Below are 22,964 nucleotides of genomic sequence, written 5' to 3'. Positions count from 1 at the left end.
TTTTACTTTAGGTTTGGAATCTCTTTCCTGGACTCTTGGTCAAGACTTTATTTTTGCCTGATCAAACCACTCCTAAAAATTCACTTCTGCAGTGTCACTTTAAAAGATAAACAGGGGTACCCTTAACCACCCCCAACACACCCACAACATTTGGACCACCAAAACGTATATATGCTTAAGTATATATATTTGGGCTGTCAATTAATCGCAATTAACTAACGCGATTAACTCAAAAAATTTAATTGTGGTTAAAAAAATAAATCACAGTTTTAATCGCACTGTTAAACAATAGAATACCAACTGAAATTTTATTAAATATTTTGGATGTTTTTCTACATATTCATATATATTCTGTGTTGTAGTTGAAATCAAAGTGTATGTTTTTTATTACAAATATTTGCACTGTAAAAATGATAAACAAAAGAATTAGTATTTTTCAATTCACCTCATACAAGTACTGTAGTGCAGTCTCTTTGTCGTGAAAGTGCAACTTACAAATGTAGATTTTTTTGGTTACATGACCGCACTCAAAAACAAAACAATGTAAAACTTTAGAGCCTACAAGTCCACTCAGTCCTACTTCTTGTTCAGCCAATCGCTAAGACAAACAAGTTTGTTTACATTGATGGGAGATACTGCTGCCTGCTTTACAATGTCGCCTGAAATGAGAACAGGTATTTTCATAGCACTTTTGTAGCCGGCACTGCAAGGTATTTACGTGTCAGATATGCTAAACATTCATATGCCCCTTCATTCTTCAGCCACCATTCCAGGGGACATGCTTCTATGCTGATGACGCTTGTTAAAAAAAAATGTGTTAATTAAATTTGTGACTGAACTCCTTGGGGAAGAATTGTATGTCTCCTGCTCTGTTTTACCGGCATTCTGCCATATATTTCATGTTATAGCCATCTGAGATGGTGACCCAGCACATGTTGTTCATTTTAAGAACACTTTCACTGCCGATTTGACAAAACGCAAAGAAGGTACCAATGTGAGATTTCTAGGTGTAGCTACAGCACTCGACCCAAGGTTTAAGAATCTGAAGTGCATTCCAAAATCTGAGAGGGACGAGGTGTGGAGCATGCTTTCAGAAGTCTTAAAAGAGCAACACTCCGATGAGGAAACTACAGAATCCGAACCACCAAAAAAGAAAATCAACCTTCTACTGGGTGGCATCCGACTCAGATAAAGAAAATGAACATGCGTCGGTCCGCACTGCTTTGGATTGTTCTCAAGCAGAACCAGTCATCAGCATAGATGCATATCTCCTGGAATGGTGGTTGAAGCATGAAGGGACATATGAATCTTTAGCGCATCTGGCACGTAAATACCTTGCAACTACAACAACAACAGTGCCATCAGAACACCTGTTCTCATTTTCAGGTGATAATGCTGCCTGCTTCTTGTTTACAGTGTCACCTGCAAATGTAAACAAACTTGTTTGTCTGAGCGATTGGCTGAAAAAGAAATAGGACTGGGTGGACTTGAAGGCTCTAAAGCTTTACATTGTTTTATTTTTGAATGCAGTTATTTTTTGTACATAATTCTACATTTGTAAGTTCAACTTTCATGATAAAGAGATTGCACTACAGTACTTGTATTGGGTGAATTGAAAAATACTATTTTGTTCTTTTTACAGTGCAAGTACTTGTAATCAAAAATAGTGAGCACTGTACACTTTGTATTCTGTGTTGTAATTGAAATCAATATATTTGAAAATGTAGAAAACATCCAAAATATTTAAATAAATGGTATTCTATTATTATTTAACAGTGTGATTAATCACGATTAATTATTTTAATCACTTGACAGCCCTAATATATACAGATGCAATCTGATTGTACATATAACCCTGTATCATTCCCTTTTCCTTGATATTATAACTTGATTGAGAAGTCTCTCACTAGACTGTACGCTCTAGAGTTCAGGGACTTGTCTTCTGTTTGTTTTCCTATGAAGCACCCCGCACTCTTGTGGGCATTCTGAAATCATTTATAATAGTAGCAACATTGCTTTTTGCCTATCACTGACTGAAATGCTGTATCTGGCTCAGACTTTGAAGCTGAGTAGCCATTACTAAACGAGCTGGGAATCTCCCCAGAGAGCTCTCTTAAATTTGGAAACCACAGGGTAAAGGTAGGGGCATGACTAGGCTTGTGTTAAGTGGATTTCAGTGACTCAGAACTATAGTGTGATTAATAGTGATTACAGCTATGGAGTCTCTGTGGGGCAAGGACATAATATATACTTATATAGTCATGCAGTATGTAAAAGCCTCTGATTCTTTGTCTTGCATTATTTTCACAGCTCTTTCCTGAAGAGGAAGACCACCTCTGAATTATCTACCTCACCAAATACTTATAAATGCCATGAAGGCAATCCACCATGGAAAACGTTGTCTCTAGAATATCTACCCAGAACAATTAAAGACAATTCCAGGAGAGATGACCTTAATGATGAGAGGTATAGTTCCTTCCCGACACAGAGACAGCTAACTAAAAAACAAAAGACATCACTGTTTGGAAATAAAAAAAGAGCAGAAAAAGACTGTAATGGTCCAGTTATATTACATATCAACACAGATAACAAAAAAATGGAGAAATTAGATGATAGACTAGTACAAACTGAACCTCAAAGCCAGACCTCTAAGAGCCTCTCTCCCAATCAGCTTAAGAAGAAAGGTGAACTTGAAACCTTTATTACAGGGACACAAGTGACCAAAGCGAAGGTATTAGGAGATTCAAGTCAGCCTACAGGGAGACAGCTAGAAGAAAGTGAAGCCCAGGCATCTCATAAAAAGTCTAGAATGGATTTAAGAGGAGAACGCCAAGATTCACTTCCAGAAAGCTTTACCAAGGAAGTGAAAAAATCAATAGTGCGTGGAAAGCCTCCATCAGTTTGTCTAAGTCAAACAGCGAGGAACTTGAAAAGAGAGCCAAAGTCATCCTTGCCAAATCATGATAGGCAGTCAGTGGAAAAGCAGGAGTTTCTGATGACAGCTACTTCAGTAGGGAACCTTAATAAGATAAACATCCAGACACCACTCCGTTACATTGAAAAAAAATGGCACAGTGCTGAGGTGTTGAATGTCGGAATCTCAAAAGCAGCCACAGATCTGCTAGGGAACTGGCAAGAGGATGATGAAAATGACTTTTCTGATACTGATAGTTCCTACTCTGTGGATTCTCTCTCCTGTGCTTATGCAAAAGCCTTGACCGAGCAACTGAAACAGGAAGATTCAGACCGGAATAAATGTATCACCAACCCAGAAGATTCTGAAAGTGATGATAGTCAGATGTCTCAAGACTCTCTGGTAGAAAAAGAAAATAAAGCCAAAAAACAAAGTAAAAAACGTTTTCACAAGTTATTGGTTCACCAAGAGCCAGTTAAGTTTTACAAAGGCAGATATGATCACCGTATCTCACCCTTAGTGACCTCATCCACATCACGCAGTAGATTGGCAAAGACTGAAAGAAGCTTTTCTCTGGATAGCTTAGCTGATGCAGAAGAGGTGTTAGCAGAAGATCTGATAGAAGAATCCAAATCTGATTCATCTGATGAAGTGCCTGCAGAGATATTTTGGAGGCTGCAGAGTCCTAGGTCCCCAGCCATACAGACTGAGGAATGCCGGAAGCCTGGAGTCTGTGATAAAGATGTAAAAGGAACAAATTATGATCTAAAGCAGAGTAGTTCTTTTTATCTGGGTACTCAAACACAGTCCATTTGCAATAACAATTGCAAACAGCCGTTGAAAGAGATGAAGGTTTGTTTTATAAAACAAGAAGGGTTTCTTGATCAAAGACTTAATTCTACAGGCGGAAACCCTTTGACACTCATTGATGCTTTGTCTTCATATGACTCAGAAAGTGAAATCAGCAGCCCCAGAATAGCTGTACCTTCTTTTCATGAAAATTTACAATTTTGTGGTGCTCATCTGAGCAAGCTGGAATGTTGGATGAAGAAAGATGACCTAAAGCAGTCAGCTGCTGAAGTATCTTTTGTCTCTGGCTATAAGCAGTTACATAGTATTTCTCATTTATCACATGGCGTAAATGAGATAAATGCAACTTTCTCCTCTGATGGATCAGAAAAACCATTACCAGAAACAACACATTTTAAGATAGATACAAACAAAGTTCCTGAGAGTGGATCTTTATTAAGTAAGATGGTCAAAGAAAATGCAAATTCTGATGAAAATTCTGTCTTAGAATCTCCAGATGTTAGGTCATTGTTTGTCAGTTCAATAGGACCAAGCACTTCATGTGTCCCCATTTCAACATTTTCAGCAAAACGTGGTTATTATGAAGATGTCAAGTCAGCTCATCCTAAACACAAACAGCTTACTGTATCATCTACTTATGGATCTACTGTTGAATACACACAACAGTATAGCTGTTTGAAAAAAAACTCCATGACAGATTGTTTGTTCTCAGTATCTGGAAAAGAAGAGGGCTCTCTCCCCAAAATTTATCCTGAACTGCCCAAGGATCAGGATTCTAAAAAAATGTCATTCATTTCAGCACCATCTACCTATGTTTTACAGCAGAGAAAAGATCATGGAGATTCTGATTTAGAAGATAGCTTCTTTAGAACTATTGAAAAAGACAACACAGATAATGATTGTGATAATTTGATAATAGAATCAAAAACAATAGAGTCAAACACAAGAGATGCATCTGTCAATGGATTGTCTAAAGAGCTGTCTCCTGATACAGCTTCACTACCCACAGTAGGAACATCTTTAGTAAAACATGGAATATATAAAAAACATGGTCAGCTCTTTGCAAAAGAGGGAACATCAACATCCTGTGATGAGGGTTTCTTTCTCCGTGACCTGTCAAACAAGAACAGGAACACTGGTATAAAGAAAAGTTATACACTTCAGACTTCGGTTGAACAAGGAGAAAATTCTGCTGGTAAAGTAGGTCTACTCAGTTACAGGAGGAATAATTTTGAATCCATGCAGAAGATGGATTACCAACAGTTGTCTGCAGGAGAAATAACCACAGACAGAGATTTTTCTTTTGAAAGAAAACCCTATCGCACTGGTCCTGCAACCTTTCCCCAGGATGCTAGTTATGACCAATTTGCAATATCAATAGACACTTCTCAGAAAGAGTTGGTCTGTAATACAACAAGTAGAGATATATTTATTGAAACTGCCTTGGAGGCCCCTTCATTCAGAGATCCTGAAGAATATGAACAGGATGAAGATCTGTGTTCACAAAATAATTGTGAATTTCAAAGGAAAATTGTTTTAAAGAATCATTTTCTTAAAAGTTTACAGGCTGACAATCCTGAAAGTTGCTTATCCCTACACATTTTGGGAAACACCGCATTATGTCCTGAGACTATAAGAAAAGAAAGCAGTGAAAGTAAAGAAAAAGATCATTTGAGTTCTCACCCTGTAGGCCAGGAAAGGTCATCATCCAAATATAGAAATTTGGTGGTAGATGAGTTAAGATACCTTAATGTGAATTTAAATGGAAAAAACACTGAGCTCTCAACTACAGCTACTTGTGAAATTAGAGATGAATCCACCTCACAGTCCAACTCAAGTGAATTTTACTGTGACACAGCAAAAACTAATCTTTTTCTACATACTTCTGAAACTGAGAAATATAATACACAACTGCAGGATTTTACAGCAGTTAATGAAATTTGTGACACCAGATCTAATTTCAGTATAGAAAACAATGTCCAAAAAAGCTGCTGTTCTGGAATAAATTCTAATTGCCTCTGCACAATGTGTTACTTAAAATCTGAAGAGCAGAAAAACAACATGCATAAAAAGGCTGAAGTTCCTGTGGGATATGATGCAGCCATTCTCTCTGATACTCAGACCAAGAACAAATCCTTTCCTGAATCAAGAGAAGAGAGTGAAACTGCTTTTTCTTGTGTGGTTCTTAGTGAAAGTGATTTCTCAGGAGAGGTTTTGTTTGTTGGAGGAACCAGTAATTATGTAAAAACAGACTCCGGAAAAGTGTTTGAACCTAATACAACTGTATCAGACACTGCTTTCCAAGAAGGGAGTCCAAGTGTGAACAAAAAATCTGAATGCACAAAGGCGGCAACCGATACTGAAGATGAAATTATCCTGGAAGAGACTCTGGTTCCCTATCAGAGTAAAAAAATAAACACCACTGAAGAAATTGCTAAACTGGTTAACAGTGTCATCAAGTTGGAAAACAATATTTTGGAAATTAAAGCTAGACAGACTGAAACCTTACATAACTTCTCTGTAGTTGAAGCCCAATGTGATATTGCAGAAAGGAGCAGAAATAATTTGGAAAGCAATAGTCTGGTTCAGAGATCAAAAGATCCTAGTGATCTTGTGGCTTGCAAAGATCACCATGAGTTTTACCAAAAGGTGCACACAACAGTACTGCAGGAAGAGGCAGAGAAAGAAGAATCAGGTGTGTTTGGTGTTGGTGGTGTAAGGGACACTGATGAATCAAAAACAGTGGAGATTTCTGACAGCTTCATTCAGACAAGTAGCATTCATCAAAATAAAAGGAAAGCAAACATAGAAATAAATTATTGTTCAACAGAGACTGAAGCTGCTTCTAAAAGCACTCCATCAGTGCGTTCCAGCTCATCAGATTTCTCTGAGAATACTATAGGCTTCCTTGATTCTTATGAGGAATTGAAGCAGACTAACAGAATAACAGAAAATGTGTTGAATACTGAAAGCATAGCCAGAACAATACCAGTTAGTTGTGGGGAAGAGAACTCCTTAGAAAACAGTGAAAAGGGACAAAAAAATGTTTCTAGCAATACAAGTGAAACTTGTATAACAGACTGCTTGGCCCATAAGAACTTTCATCAAGAAAACAAAGTTGATGGAAGCATAACTAACTCCAAAATGGTTGGGAGTGAGGAACAAACTAATATAAAAGACGATGAGATGTTGGTTAGCACAGGAAGAGGTGAACTGCACACAGATGTAAATGTTTCATTTACACAAGAGACTCCAGCTCTCGATCAGATGTATTGTGACGGAGACAACAGTGAAAAATTTATAATTGAATCTGAGATCCCAGAAAGATACTTTACAGCTTCTTCTAAGTTAGAAGAACAAGATGTTTTGTCAGTTGATACTTTAAGGTTAACAGGAGGTAGCCATGATGCAATTGAAAAGAAGGGCAAAACAGATATTATGAATAAATTGGTGGAAGACATTAATAACTGTGACAGTTCAGCTGATGATAGTGCAGTAATTGAGCAAAACGTAATCAGAGGAAAATCTGGAAGACATATTAAAGAGAATAGCAATACAGATAAGAGTTCTTATACTGACTATCCCAAGTATGGGGCGTCTGAAGATTTGGATGTAAATTTTGTTGGAAGCAGACCTGATAATTTTGAATCTGATCCAATGTGCTTCATAGCACAAGAGAAGGAGAAAACGCATCGGATAAATCTGGTACAAATGGTTAAAGCAGGTGTAAGAAATGAAAGTGTGAAAACATATAATGCGTCTGTTTTTAGAACCAATAAAGAAAGGAAGGCTTTCAAAGAAAACAGTGAGAGTCGAGAACTGACTGCTTCACAAAATCAAAATGAAGTTCCACCTGAAAACAAAGGCAGCCACCAACCGACAAATAATAAATTAAATGAGATCTTAAAAGAAAGTCATTGGGTATCTAAAGGTTATTCTGGAAATGATGCCAATGATTCCTCGGTACCTAATAAACAACAGCGTACACCAGAAACTATGAAGTCTTCTGAAGAAACTCAACAGTGTTTGCTTAAAGTCTTTCCATGTCAGTCTGTAAATCATCCTTTATATTTTGGAATAAATAACAGCACAGAGGTTGTGCAGGATGATCCCACTGTGTTAAGAGGACATGTAAAGTCATTTAATAGCAAAGCTGGTACTGGAGTTCTTCCTTACTATGAAACATTAATGGAGAATGATGTGTGTGTCAGAGCACCCAGTACACTTAATGAAGAGAGAAGAGATGAATCATTTTCTGATAAAATGCAAAATAAAGACAGTGATTTTCTGCAAACCATGATCATGCAGAACAAGGAGAGGGAAGGAAACTTTGTATTAAACAACACATCTAATTATGCTGTATCTGGGCAATTTCCTGATAGGGATGACATAAATTCAACTTCCTATATTGCAGAGTGTCACAAATCCATAATTGCTGCACCCAGTCAAGGCACAACAAATTATTCAGTTTCCCTGGGAAGGTTAGATTCTCCTGAAGATATAATTCAAAATGTGAGCAATTCTGAGACAGAGCACAGCACAGGCTTAAGTGTGCGGGGGGGATCAAAAGTTTGTTTTAATTCCTTTGACGATATAGTTCAAGAAGGAAGTATGGCTGCGTCAGTGGCTGTGTCTGGTCCACTGACTTCAGATAATGAAAATCTGCTTTCCTCTTCAATGTTGAAAGATAATGATATGAGAGAGAAAATAAAGCAATCACTACCAGAGGTCTGTTCTCAGAAAGTTTTTCAAAATATGAATATAAGTCAGAAAGAATTAGCGCAATGCAATCAGACAGAGAAATGTTCAACTGCAGACTATATTAAAACAGACTGTAAAAGTAATAGTGAAAGGATTCCTGATGTATTTGGATATCAAACTGAACCCAGTGAGATTCAGGCATACAGGGCTTCTAGAGATCTCTGTGTAGGATATCCAGACAACTCTGCAGTTGCTTCTGAGACCCTTGGGGAAAGTATTAATCAACCCTTGTGGGAAAATGCTCATTATGAAGAAGACTCTGCAAGATATAATATGAATTCTTGTGTTTCTAAATATTCTTCTGGTCTGCTGAAGAATAGCAACGTTACACTTGCAAATGTTTTGATAGACAGCAGAGAAGATAAATGTAAAATTGATGCTGTTTGTTCTGGAAAAACAAAATACTTTGAAAGTGAATCAGTAGATTTGGATGTACCGATACTTGTTTCTGATGATCTGTTTGTAAATCAGAAAGATCATGAAAGCAAAATTTGTTCTGTATTTGGAGAGAGAGAGAGAACAGACAAACAGCATGATGAAATCACTAAAGAGGTAGTTGGAGTAGATGAAAAGCAAGAACAAAGTCAAGATTCTTTCCAGATTTGCCATGGTATAAAAGAAAAAATATTGTGTTTATACTCAGAGGACTATATTGGTAGTTCTGGCATGAAACTACCCGAGAAGAGCTTGCTTACATATCAAAATCTTGAACAAAATAGCAATAAGGAAACAAAACCTCTTCCTTTATGCACTGTGGAGAATGTTCCAGCTTATACAACATTTCAAAGTTCCAACAATCTTAGTACCTTTGAAACCTCTAATTTGCCAGAAGACTCAAAATCTCTGAAATTTAGGCAGCTTGACGACTCATTGCAAGACATTTCTTTGACTGACCAGTTGTCATCTACTTTTACAAACCCTCATTCTCTACAAGAAAGACAAGAGAGAGAGTTTCCTCGAGAAGTTCCAAAAGTTTCTTACCCATCATTAAAAATGTTTTCAGAATACCCTCTTACTGCTGACATTGGTTACAATGAAACTAGCAGATATGATGTTTCACGTACAGCTGCTTCAAACTGTTCTGCATTTGCTATAGTACAAATGCAAGAGAGTCAATCTGATGATACTGTGATATTTGACCAGCAGCCATCTGCTTCAACAAATATTGTACTTTCTCTTGCAAAAGAAAAGAGACATCTGCCAATAGATGATACAAAATCTACCTCTCAAGGATATCCTGCTGAAGATGGAAAATCAATACATAAAAGTAACTCTGAACAACTCAACAATGAAACAGAAGTTGATAAAGTTTCACTACAACAAGCATTTTTAGAAAACCTAAGGAAAGTAGATGATGATGTTTCTATGTCATCATCATTTGCTTTTGAGGATGATGCAAGAGCAACTCTTAATAAAGAGGAAAATATGAGAGCGAGAATTAGCAGAAATGAGAAGGAATTGCATTCAAACTTGGAGAAAGCACTTCCTGCAACAGACAGGAATCAGAGAAGAACATTTTTAAGAAAAGATCCTGTTGAAAATCAAACCATAGCACCATCAGTTGTTGCCAATGAGTTCATGGCCCCACAAATCACAATATCGCAAAACCCATGTTCAGGAAATATTAATGTGGATTCCAGGTACATGTATAATCTGTATGGGCGAGTATGTCCCACAGATGATGATGCTGCGGATCCCAAAGAAACACATCGCACTGCCTCAGATTTTGAAATAAATTCATGTATAGATTTACAAGACAATTGGCAGGTTGGGCATGCAAAGGAAGAAGATCAAAATAGAGCAAAAGTAAGAAGTGGAAAAGATATGGAACATTGCAAAAATAATGCATGTTCAAGTGTTGATAGTCCTGACAATTATCAGATAATGGCAAATAATATAATGAAGATTAAGCGAAAGACTTCACAATCAGAAAGGCTAAATCTTTCTTTCATGAAAAATGAGAATACGTGCTTCAAAATTTTACCAGAAAACAGTTGTTTGCCTCCACAGGAACCCAAGTTGGTATTACTTAGGAATGAAAAATCATACTTTACTGCACTAAATACAAAGCATTGCAAACAAGATGAACAAAGACATTGTTTACAGAATCACATATTGTCAGCCCCAGCTATTTCTGCGATCTCTGATCTTGAATACACTTCAGAAGTGTCGTCTAAGGCACATCTTTCTTTGTATCCTGCCTCTAAATCTTTACAAGAATTGAATATGAGTGTTGAGCCTCCATCTCCAACTGAAGATGATCTTCATGGAATTGAAAGATTTTCTAAATTGGAGTCAGATAAGTTAATACTGGCTAAATACAAACCCAGATTTCAGCAGAGATTGGTACAAACTCAGAGACCTGCTAATTATGATCCAAAAAGCTCACAAAATTATGGGGAGAGAAGCCAAGGCAGCAACTCCTTAGAGCCCTCTGCTGTTCACTATTCAACTGCTTTGGCACATAGAGCTGGTCGTTCCATGGATATAGAAGCAAAAAAACATTCAAATACTTCTACTTTACCACAGTGCAATGAAGAGACAATTGAAGAATTGAGATATCAACCAGAAGAAACAGATTTATTTTTACAGGACAATAAAGATGCAATGCATTTTAGTTCAAGTGATATCAATCCATACATTCATCCATGGCAGCAAGATGGACTCTGCAAGATTGGCTGGAAGCAATATGTTTTTGGTAGTGCAAGTGATGTGTCTTGCAGTCAGCCTCCTCTAAGTCTAGATAATCATAAGGTTATGAGGTGCTCCAGTGTGGATAATGGATTGAACTCTCAAAACTCCCCTTTTCACTCTCATCTCAGTTCTTATGCTAATGCAAAAGTACTATCAAGCACTTTAAGCAGCATTGAAGACCCCCAGGGATGGGATGATGTGAGACAGGGCTTTGAATCTCCATATTCAAGTGACAACAGCAAGCATTATGTAAATGTATCCAGTGAGATACTTGAAACGAACCCCAAAAACAGAATTTCGAAATTTGAGAATCCTTCTGAACAACCTGGAAACAGTTCCATGCAAGTTGATGAAATTGTACTCCTCTACCCTTCTGAGTCAGAAACAGCCTCCAAAAAACCACAAGGCATTACTTGTGAGCAGGGAACACAAACAATGCCTACAGGAAGGTATAAAAGACAGAAAAGGCACCGGAGAAGTTATACAGATGTTTCTGCAAGAAAACAAGACACAAATAGGAGTTCATTTCAGCGACCTTCTTCTTGGATGAGCATGCAGAATCTGTCCATGCACCTATCACAACTTCTTCATAACACTTCTGAGCTGCTGGGAAACCTCTCCCAACAGAGTGTTATAGATAACGAGCAGAATGCCAAAATCAATCAAAGAGGAATTGCTGAAGAGATTGTAAGGGCTACTATGTCAGACAGTTGTACGCAAACTACAGGAGATGTAGGCATTCAAGCTGATATTTCAGAACACCCACAAAGCAAAAACAAGCAAAACCTATTCCAGGCAAAAATTGAAAATGAATTGATGAAAGCTCAGGAAGTGAATGTGATTGTGAAAGTGGTAGGTTCAGACGCCGTATGTAGGTCTCAGGAAAAGAAAGATGTACGTCTGGCTGTTCAAGAGAGAACTCCAGAAAGCATTGAAATGAGAATGCAGAGCATGCCTGTCTTCAATGATTCTGCTGCTAATATTTTGGGAGATTCCTTTATGCATCTGCCTTCGTTAGCCAGAGCCTCCACTCCTATCTTAGATCTTCAAAAAACACCATTCAGTGCACAGCAGAATGTTGCTTTTCGAAGTCCCACAGTTTCTCCTGTTGTATCATCTTCACTGAGTTCAGGACAAGATGAATCTTCATGCACGGTAGTTAGCAGCTCTACTTCTAGTACGTCTCCATCTCCAGCACATTACACTCAGGATAAGAGAACTGTTGATGAATCTGATATTGCAGTAGAAAGGAAACTATGTTATAAAAACACCTTATTAGTTGACAGAGCCTCTTCCCCTATTCTAACACTTAGTGCAAATCCAAGCAACCAGGTTACCTGTAGCAAGTCCATTTGTTCTATCAAGGGATCTGTGGAACATCCTAATGATACTTCAAGTTCTCTCAGTAATCAAAGAAAGCAAGGATCACGTTCATGTTCTGGCTTGGGCACCTTGGAGCCTCATGTAGACAATTCTTCACAAACAGAAACAGACAATGAATCTGCCACTTCTAGAGATAGCAAGGAAGTGAGCAAGAAATCTGCAAGTTTCTCAGATAAGAACACAGCTAAAGAGTTCTTAGGAGTAGGTGTTTCAAAAGAGTCGAAGGAAAAGCACAGATTCACTGTTGACGCGCACACTACAATTCGTGCAAAAAGATTGTATCATTCAAGTAGCACTTTAGAGGTTTCTGGTCATGGGGAGTATTTAGTTGATGATCTCAAAGAGCACATTCCAGTGGAACGTTCACTACGTTGTATGTATGTCACCAGAAGAGGAAGAGGCTCTTCAGGAAGAATCAGATATGACAAAACCACTGGAAGTTCCGATGCCTCTTTGATTAAAAACCACTCTCAGACGTCTTATGTTGAGGAATGTAGACATTCACCTCCAAATTCTGACTTGTTTTTTAATCAAGAAATTAGTACGTGTTGGTCAAGCAAGACAAATGCTGATGGATCTCCAGAACATCAAATGGAAGCCTCTTCTGCACAGTTTCACCATTCCTTTTGGAAAAATCAAAATAACTGCCCTTTTCCACTTTCTAAAATGAGTGATATGCATGTACCCCTTCAAGATGACGATACAGCATCGGCTTCTGCAAGTGAATGTAATACTGAAATTCTACTAAACGAGAATGCATCCTTAGTGAAGACCCACAGGCCACGAAGCTATAGTCTTCGTGACTTGCCCATACACAATAAATTTAGCAACTGGTGTGGAGTGAAGGGCAGTCCTCCATCCTCAGTAATTAGCTTGACTGGCAGTGCTGCTGATTTACAAAATCAAATGGAAAAGAAGTCAATCAGCAAACGAGCAACTGAAACAGAAGGGAAATCCCAGCCTTGGGAAAGTAAAACAAGAGAAATTGAGAGACTTCGAAGAGAGCGTGCCCAGATTATGTCTGGCATACATCTGGATATGAAGCAGCAGCCTCTTACTGTAGAGCTTACTGAAGCAAAGCTGAATTATGGAATTGGAGAAACAGATGCACTGCTGAGAATTCTTCAGAATGGAACAGGAGAGGATCTGACTTCAGTTCCCATAAAGCAGCAACTTTATGAAAGGTAAATTACTTAAAATAGTTTTGTGTGGAATCTCATGCATTTTAAATACACTAATAATAATAATAATAAATAATAAACATAAGTATTAAATATTCAGTTTATTAAGGGATCTTAACTGGAGAACAGAAACATTTGTATGAACAAGCGTAACATTAAGATTCTCTCACCCGTAGTATAAATAATAATGAAGAACAAGGCTTTCACTGTAATCATGGAAATGGGAAGAAGTACAAGCTACACAGTATTCAGGTCCAACGTCCCCCTTCTACAAAGTTAACCAAAATCATTAGCAGCTATGAGAATCACACACACAAATCTCTGCACTGTGAGCCATCAAAGTAGGATTCTGTTGATGAGCTACTGCAATGTAAAAAATTTGATGCCTCTGTATTTTTTATAACAATATTTCATTCTTGTTTCTGTTAGCAAATACTGCTATGGGAACGTGAAGGTGGCAAAAACAAATAAAAAGACAATGGTGGAGAAACTAGGAAAAATTAAGCCCTTTTTATACGATTCTTATTGTACGGTAATATTTGTATTGGAAATCAGGAAGTTATCATTATAACCTAAAAGCTTAAGATGAGTATTGAGCTTATCTCTTGATTCCCCCCACCCCCCAATAGTTATTACAAACATGAAAGTGAGTTCTAATTCTTTGTACACATTTCCTACTATTTTAATGGTTTAGCATTTCTGCAACTCCTGTGATCATGTGACTGATGGGGGCTGTGCAGGAGTCCTTTGTTAGATTCTTGTGAATTTTATGTTTTCACTTTACCTGGTTTTCAGGGTCTTTAGCAGTGGAATATATCACTCTGGAAAAGTGAGCTTTGTAACTTTACCTGATGCATACCTTGTAACTCTGACCTTGTACCCTTAAATAGGCACATGAAGACAATCGAAGCCCTGAGAAAGCAGAGGGAGGAAAGGCTGCAGAGCTATAGGAGAACCCGCAGTCTCAGTCCACAAAAGCATCTGAGCCTGTTGCAGATGTTGGACACAAACCAGCGGGATCTGGATCTCCCCAGCAGACGCCGAGAGTACCTGCAGCAACTGAGAAGAAATGTAGTAGAAAATACTAGGTAGAGACATGTAAACTTCAGCTTTGGCAACCCATGCTGCCCTCAGGTGTACATGCACAACTCCCATTTTATTCACTAAGGTGAACAGTGATGTGTCTGTGGTAGAATGAACACTTAGATTCTCCTGGGGAATGCCAGATGTAGAAGTGGTGAACTTTGGGGCAGGAGAGTTGTTTATTATTCTCTTCTAGAGAAGGCAAAAACTTTCCATACAAGTTTTGGTCAATTTGATTTCCCTTTTCAAACTATTAACCTAGAAAAGATTCTCATGACTTAGGAAAAACTAACCTTTCCCCACTGCAAAGGAAAATGCCATGTAGTTCATATCTACCTAGTTTGAATTGATAGTCTAAAGCAGTAAACCATGGACTTATTTTTGCACATGTACAATGTTTAGCAAAAGACTTTCTCAAAAGCAAGATTCCACCCCACTTATTATGAATTACTCACCAACCTCTCCTTTCACTCCCCACTCAAAAAGCCAAGGAAGAGAGATGGGTTTTGCATTATGCTCTAAATATCAACAAACTTGGGCTCTGTCAGAATAGTGAGAGAAGTGAATTCCAGAGTCTAAGGGCTCTCTGCTGAGAATCCCAACCCCAAGTTGTTTGAATTTAGAGACTGCCCCAGCTGAACTTTACTGTCCTGATGGTAGATGGGGAGAGAGGCAGTCTAATAGATAATTGGGACCCTTGTTTTAATGAGCTTAATAGATCAAAATCAGCACCTTAAGTTGCTCCTGTATGTTAATAGGATGTCACAGAAGTGTAAGTATTCTCACTGTGATGAATACTAGACATGCACCCTGAGTCCAATTTTCAAGCTCAGCGGTTGTGAGGCCTGCAAAGGAGATGTGAATGATGTGGTGATTGCACAGTCTGGGAACTGGGGACAGCACGTGGGAAAGGATAAGTGATGCAACTCGTGCCAAGGCTTTCCATGTGCCTGTGAGAAGCTTGTTTCAGAGGTGATCACTGAGTTGACTCATTGTGGGAGTTCCATGCTGCCCATTGAGAGAGAATTAGAGGCGTGTGTTTGCGGGGGAGGGGGAGAATGAGGGGATAACCAAGAAGCAAGAGGGGGCATAGTGGGGTGATGAGATGCGGCTGTTACTTTAGTAGAACATGCATTGTTGAGTTTTGTTACTGCTGCAGATATAATTCTTCTTCACACATAATCATACATATTGAAGATTTTGTATTTAAATAAAGCCCAAGGTGACCATGTGTGCATTTTTCTTTAAATCTTCAGGAGGGGGGAGAGAAGCTAGGTAGCTATCCAGAAGCTTTTCCATGAAGCAGGGAGAGACAGTATTTTTTAGGAATAATCCTGTTTTCCTTATTATGAAGTTCCTTGTTCAGTGTTGGAAGAAAGCAACTCTTTCTGTGATTCTTTACCATTGTCCCATGGCATTGTATCAGACGTTTCTTAGTGTGTCTTTTCCCCACCCCCAATCTTTAGAGTCCAAGAACCAAAGAGGAGGGTTATCCAGTATCCTTCAGAGATTGAACTGCTACTCCGAGACTATCAGAGAGCACGAGAGGAGGCCAAGACTGAAATTGCAAGAGCAAGGGACAAACTTCGGGAGAGAGCTGAGCAAGAAAAGAGACGTATACGAGAGCAAATATTTTCTCATCTACAGAAGGTGAGTGTTAAATTACTGTAGTGACTGAACTGTTTTGAATGACTCATGTTAATACAATTTCTTTCTTTTTTAAAAAAGTAACTGTGATGGTGATTAAGCCCAAGGCAGATCTTTTTCTTTAATTTTGCCTGTTAAGGGGGCAAAGGTAATGAGGAATAATCTTGTTAACTTGTATTTAAAAACAAACAACCACACACTGGTTTACTGATGGTGCTTCTGGACTGTCTTTGTGCAATAGTGTCATTTTATTGACAATATGCCAAGACTCATAAGCTTCACTCACTGTATGAGAGGACATCTTTAAGCCACAAGTGCTGGATATTAATGCATGCAGCGACTCCACTGATATAGGCTTAATGCAATTGAATTCTGTACGTTAAAATGACAAGATGAAAAGAAAATCTTTCACCATCCTTTTTAGTCTGCTTCTCTCTCTTTCCCTTTAGTCTGGTGTGTGTGTGTTTGCCTCTTCCCTTTGTTTTGTATTTTGTCACCCTTCCTGCACATGTGAGAATTTTGTTGGGTTTTTTTGTCTGACTTCGGAATGGTACTATATTATCTTCAGGTCACTCTGCCTAATTTGTGACCATACTTTTCCTATAGCAACTGCTTTGTCACCTCTTATGAGCAGAAGCTGTAGTAACCCTCTGAGACATCCCCCAGGGTACAATCTGGACCGTTGAACAGTGGTGTTGCCTTAACTCACTAACGTGGGGTGCCTTTTCCACTACTTTGGGGTCAGAACAGTTACCCCTGGCCTGCTCACACATCCTTCAACATGTAAATTCACTCCCAACTAAATACATGAGCACTCTGACCAGTCACTCATGAATTACATACGGGACAACACCCGTAAGCTCTCTAATACCAGCCATGTTCCCCCAGAAATGTGTATCCTGTACTGTCCAGCACACTACTGAACAATGCACGCTCATAGAAAGTCTGTCATTTCATCAAAGTAAAATGATATGTGCACCAGCCTTGTTATCCCAAGTGGAGTTTCCCACACACTTGAATCCAAACTCACTGGTGAAGATAAAACAATAAGATAAGTTTATTAACTACAGAAAGATAGATTTTAAGTGATTACAAGTGATGATGCATAAAAGACAGGATTGGTTACAAAAGAAAATAACATTCAAAAACCAGTCGGAGAACACTTCAGTCTCTCTGGTCACTTGATTACAGACCTAAAAGTGGCAATTCTTCAACAAAAGAACTTCAGAAACAGACTCCAACGAGAGACTGCTGAATTGGAATTAATTTGCAAACTGGATACAATTAACTTAGGCTTGAATAGAGACTGGGAGTGGATGGGTCATTACACAAAGTAAAATTATTTCCCCATGTTTGTTCTCCCCCCCCGCCCCCCGCTGTTCCTCTGACGTTCTTGTCAACTGCTGGAAATGGCCCACCTTTGATTATCTCTACAAAAGGTTTTTTTCCCCCTGCTCTCCTGCTGATAATAGATCACCTTACCTGATCACTCTCGTTACAGTGTGTATGGTAACACACATTGTTTTGTGTTCTCTGTGTATATAAATCTCCCCACTGTATTTTCCACTGAATGCATCCGATGAAGTGAGCTGTAGCTCACGAAAGCTTATGCTCAAATAAATTTGTTAGTCTCTAAGGTGCCACAAGTCCTCCTTTTCTTTTTTTAAAAGAAAATAAGAGTAATAGTCAAGCTAATACCTAACTTAACAAGCTAGGTGAACTTAAAAGCAAAGATTTTGTGTCACCATACACTGTTGTAAATTTCATAAGCTGGGTCTCGTTTCAGTCTGGAACCACTCCCCCCTTAGTTTAGTTCTTTGAGAGTCATTGATGTCATGGGCAGAGAGATGAGAGGAGGAGAGGTGAAGTCAAGTGTTTTTCTCCCCCTTTATAATTCAGTTTCTTGTGCTAGACACGTCCTTGCTGAGTCATGGTGACACACAGTCCACTGTGGACGTGAGGTTTGAATCATCCCTGTGATGAAATGTAAATTTCTTGTTTACACCTTCCCGTTGCTAGAGAATGGCTGCTTAAGCCGGTGATAGCTCTTTAAAACCTGGCTGGGATACCAGTGAGTCCTTGTCTCTGAAAAACTGATTTGGCCCTGCCTTTCTAACTATAGAACATGTTAAATCAGTGTTATACAGTAGAAACGTATAAGTTTACATACAATGTTGATACACATATTTTATCAGGACAGTAATGTTCAGCAGATTTTGAGTTTTCAAATTATATCTCACAAGGCATACCGTGTACAAAATTTATCATAGTCTTGTAAAAGTGGTGACCATAGTATAGACTGTCACACCCTCTTCTCATATGTGACAGGTAATTCAGTAGTCTGTCACTTCATTGCCTCTGCCTCGTTTAAAATGCTAAGCAGTCAGTAGATAACTGTGCATCGGCCAAATCAATCTCAGCTTCTGTATTATGGAAGTCTGTGAAAGTTCTTCATCTGAGCTGGCAAACTAAACTTGCAACTGCCTTTCTGGTGAAAAAACCATCCAAGGGTTTTTAGTATTTTCTTGTCATCAATTAATTCTATTTGTTACTTTAAGGCTCACATAGAGTAGTTACAGCTAAAGTAAAATCTTCAGTCCTACCACTGAGTTATGTCAAGGCATGGACTCACTTGAAGAGATGCAAAGAGGAATAATTGGAATTTCAGGGAGATTGGTTCCCCCCCCCCCCCCCCCCCGCAGCAAATCTGTTGCTGGTTTGACAGCCTGGAAACTTGAAATTCTTTATCTAAAAAACAGAAGCAGCACAGGTCATGACCATTCAGGGTTTCCCCAGCTTGCCACACGCTTGACCTGGAGTGCCACATGAATGGTTTATATGGTCATTCAGTCTTCCTGGTCTATACAGTCTTGAACTTCCCGCAGAATTTGCCAACGTAAAGAGTAGTTATCAATGGTTTGCTGTCAAACTGGGGAAACTGGGTGCTGCATGGGTTCATCGTGAGTCCGGTACTAATCAATATTTTCATTAATGACTTGAATAATGAAGTGGAGAGTATGCTTATAAAATTTGCTGGATGACACCAAACTGGGAGGGATTGCTAGCTCTTTGGGGGATAGGATCAGAATCAAAATGACCTTGACAAATTGGAGACTTGGTCTGAAATCAACTAGATGAAATTCAGTAAAGACAAGTGCAAAATACTGCGCTTAGGCAGGAAAAGTCAAACTCACAGCTTCAAAACGGAATAACTGGCTAGGTGGTAGTACTGTTGAAAAGGATCGTGGTGGGGAGGGAGTGTTATAGTGGAACACAAATTGAAAATGAGTCAACAATGTAATGCAGTTGTGAAAAAGGCCAATATTGTTCTGGGGTGTATTAAGAGGAGTGTTGTATGTAAGACACGGGAGGTAATTGTCCCGCTCAACTCAGCACTGGTTAGGCTTGGCTGGAGTACTGTGTCCCATTCTGGGCTCCACACGTTAAGAAAGATGTGAGCAAATTGGAGAGAATCGAAATAAAAGCAACAAAAATGATAAAACATTTAGAAAACCTGACCTGTGAGGAAAGGTTAAAAAAAACTTAGGATGTATAGTCTTGAGAAGACTGACTAAAAGGGGGTGGGGAGCAGGGAGACCTGATAACAGTCTTTAAATAGGTTCAGGGCTGTTTATTAAGAGGACTGTGATCAATTGTTCTCCATGTCCAGTGCAGGTAGAACAAGAAGCAATGGGCTTAATCTGCAGTAAGGGAGATTTAGGTAGATATTAGGAAAAACTTTTGTACTATAAGGATAGTTAAGCACTGCCATTGCAGGGGTCTCAAACATTGGTGCACCTCCCCTCCCTTCTATTCTCTGCCTGTGGCACATAACCATCTAGTCTCTAGTGGGCTGTAATACTGTCGTCTCATTTCAGTTGTTGAATTTACTATGTGGTTGGTGTTGGTGGCCTGTGATACACAGGAGGTTGGACTAGATGATCTAGTGGTCCCTTCTGGCCTGAAACTTTGACTGTGACACTGGAATAGGCTTCCAAAGGAGGTTGTGGAATCCCCATAGTTGGAGAACAGGCTAGACCAGTGGTGGGCAACCTGTGGGCCGCATGCGGCTGGGCCACGAAACAGTTTGTTTACGCTGACAGTCTGCAAGCACAGCCACCTGCAGCTCCCGTTGGCCGGGAATGGCAAACTACGGCTACTGGCAACTGCAGGTGGCCAAAGTAAACAAACTGTCTCGCGGCCCGCCAGTGGATTACCCTGATGGGCCGCAGTTTGCCCACCACTGGGCTAGACAAACATCTGCTGCGCAGGGGGTTGGTCTTGATGACCTCTTGAGGTCCCTTCCAGCTGTACATTTCTATGCTTCTAAGAATCAGGGTGCTTGTTAGTGTTAGGAGTGGTGGTATTTTTTTTTTTTTTTGTAATGTGAACAGCCACTTACAGAGACTTGTTTTTAAATCACCAAATAAGATCACTCCTATTTCATCTGGCAGAGGTACTGTACACTCATTTATTTGGCTAGATGCTAGTGAAGGTAGACGACTCCTACTTTCTAGTATGTTTATAACACTGTGGCATCCTTCACAGGAAGAAGCGAAGCTGAAGACACTTGTAAGCACAAGCACTTTATGTACAGATTCCAGCCTAAGTCTTTCCTCTGGCCCAACATCTGGTTATAACAGCAGCAACACTGCTGCTTATGCTGCAAGTAAAGTCGGCAAACAAGAAGCACTGGTAAGAGCAGATTGCTGACAGGTTGTCAGTGAGGGTAATGCCTTTCTGATTTTTTGGTGGTGAGAGGAGGGATGTAATAGCAGAAGGCTTTGTATTGGGGAAGGTTAATGGTCAATCAGGGCTCCCAACCTGTCAAGGTCCTGGTGTGTGGCATGCTCCAAAGATGTTAAATGTGGGTCACCACATTATAACCACAGAGGAAGATGGCTGAAATGATAGTCTTCACTTCTTTAATATGAACCAAGTTTTGTATGACTTCGATTTCAAGACACTGCATTACTGTTAAGAACTCTAACAATTCTACTAGCTAAAAGTTAGATAACCAGAGCATTCTGAGAGCAAAGTGAAAGGAAAGGGTCTCCCTAAACTAATATGTAAATACCAGTATTGTAAAGAAGGTTTCAGGCTATAAATATAGTATTTGTTTGATTAAGTAATTATATTTCTTTCCCTAGTCCTCACTACAAACTATTTTTGTCCTCTTTTGAATAACAGATTTATCCTGGAAGTGCAGATCTCCCAAGAGGAGATGCAAGAGGTCGCTCAGCTGTTAGAAATAGTCAACTTTATGTGTTGGAGCAACTACAAAAGAATTCAGCATGTGGTAAGTGAAAAAAAATTATGCTTAAATTGGGATCCACATCATTAATCTGTATGGATTTATTATCTATTCAATCATCCAATTCTTATTTGATTCTAGAGTTTTGAAGATATCTTGCTACTATGCATCTTCAGAAAAATCTTGGCTACCAGTGTCCAAAGTCTAAGGTGGAATTTATTGAAAACTAAAATAGGATTTATTTATTTATTTATTTATATTTCCATAGAAGTTAAGAGCCCCAGTCATGAACCAGAATCTCATTTTGCTAGGCACTGTACAAACAGGTTCATATGAACCAGTTCCCATGTTAGTACTTTGATATAGGTAACAAAGCAACATATTCAGATAGGAGGACCAGAGTATAAATGCCTTGAAACAAAGAAGTCTGGGGCTAGATTTTCAAGTGTAGACTTGCAAATTGCATTATACACACACACATTGACTTGTGTGCGCAGCTAGTTTCCTAGTATATATGTAGTGATACCCTTTAAACTATACTGCAACTTAATTATAAGTAGGTGGAGATTATAAAAACAAGATGTGTGTCACTAGTTCTTGCAGTCCCTCCTATCTTGCCTTGCTTACATTTATGTGATTGAGTGGTTAGAGGATTAGAAGTTAAATGGGTTTTATTCTCAGCTGTTACTGATTTACCTCTTCTGCTTCAATCTACCCATTTGTACAATGGACCTAATAATACTTATCTTAATAATACACACCTGTATCACAAGAAGCTCTATCTAAGTGAAAAGTATTAATAGTCTTTTGGTTATTTCTGAGCTATCAGTCCTTCTTGATTTTAATCTTCAGTTACTGATTTTGATTGACATTATCCAGTTTAGATTTAATCCTGTCTTTTTTGAAAAGCTGCATGGAGCGAAATCTTTTTCCCTAGCATGCTTTCTTACCTTGTTAGTTTCCAGTATTCGACTGAGGCATGAAAAAATCTGCAGCTGTGTTCTCCTTTAGTTGTGTAGGCCTAGCAGATGTCAACACAGTACTTCCACTGAGCTTTCATGACAGAAACAAGTATTTTTAAAAGAAGTGAAGTCTAATGTGGGCTAAACTTTTTGTAGTAGAATTCTGCTTCAGTGTATCTGCCAGTTCATGAGTAGCTCTGCCCGCTACTTATTTCTTTAAATATTTTCAGCAGCATTAGGAGTGCATTATGCACACACAGTGAAACCAGCACAAA

General features: G+C 38.9%; 1 protein-coding gene across 1 annotated transcript in view; it reads left to right on the top strand.

Moving 5' to 3' along the window:
* Positions 1-22,964, top strand: part of STARD9 (StAR related lipid transfer domain containing 9) — a 190,177-nt gene that overhangs the window by 157,619 nt on the left and 9,594 nt on the right. The window contains exons 24-28 of the mRNA XM_077818810.1: positions 2,311-13,746; positions 14,634-14,831; positions 16,293-16,476; positions 21,022-21,168; positions 21,664-21,772. Coding sequence (XP_077674936.1) covers positions 2,311-13,746; positions 14,634-14,831; positions 16,293-16,476; positions 21,022-21,168; positions 21,664-21,772 — 12,074 coding nt within the window. The remainder of the gene's footprint in view (positions 1-2,310; positions 13,747-14,633; positions 14,832-16,292; positions 16,477-21,021; positions 21,169-21,663; positions 21,773-22,964) is intronic.

The sequence above is a fragment of the Eretmochelys imbricata genome, chromosome 6 (assembly GCF_965152235.1).
Source record: "Eretmochelys imbricata isolate rEreImb1 chromosome 6, rEreImb1.hap1, whole genome shotgun sequence".
In the NCBI taxonomy this organism is placed as follows: Eukaryota; Metazoa; Chordata; order Testudines; family Cheloniidae; genus Eretmochelys; species Eretmochelys imbricata.
Note: the sequence above shows the minus strand (reverse complement) of the source record. Positions and strands in the feature narration are given on the sequence as shown.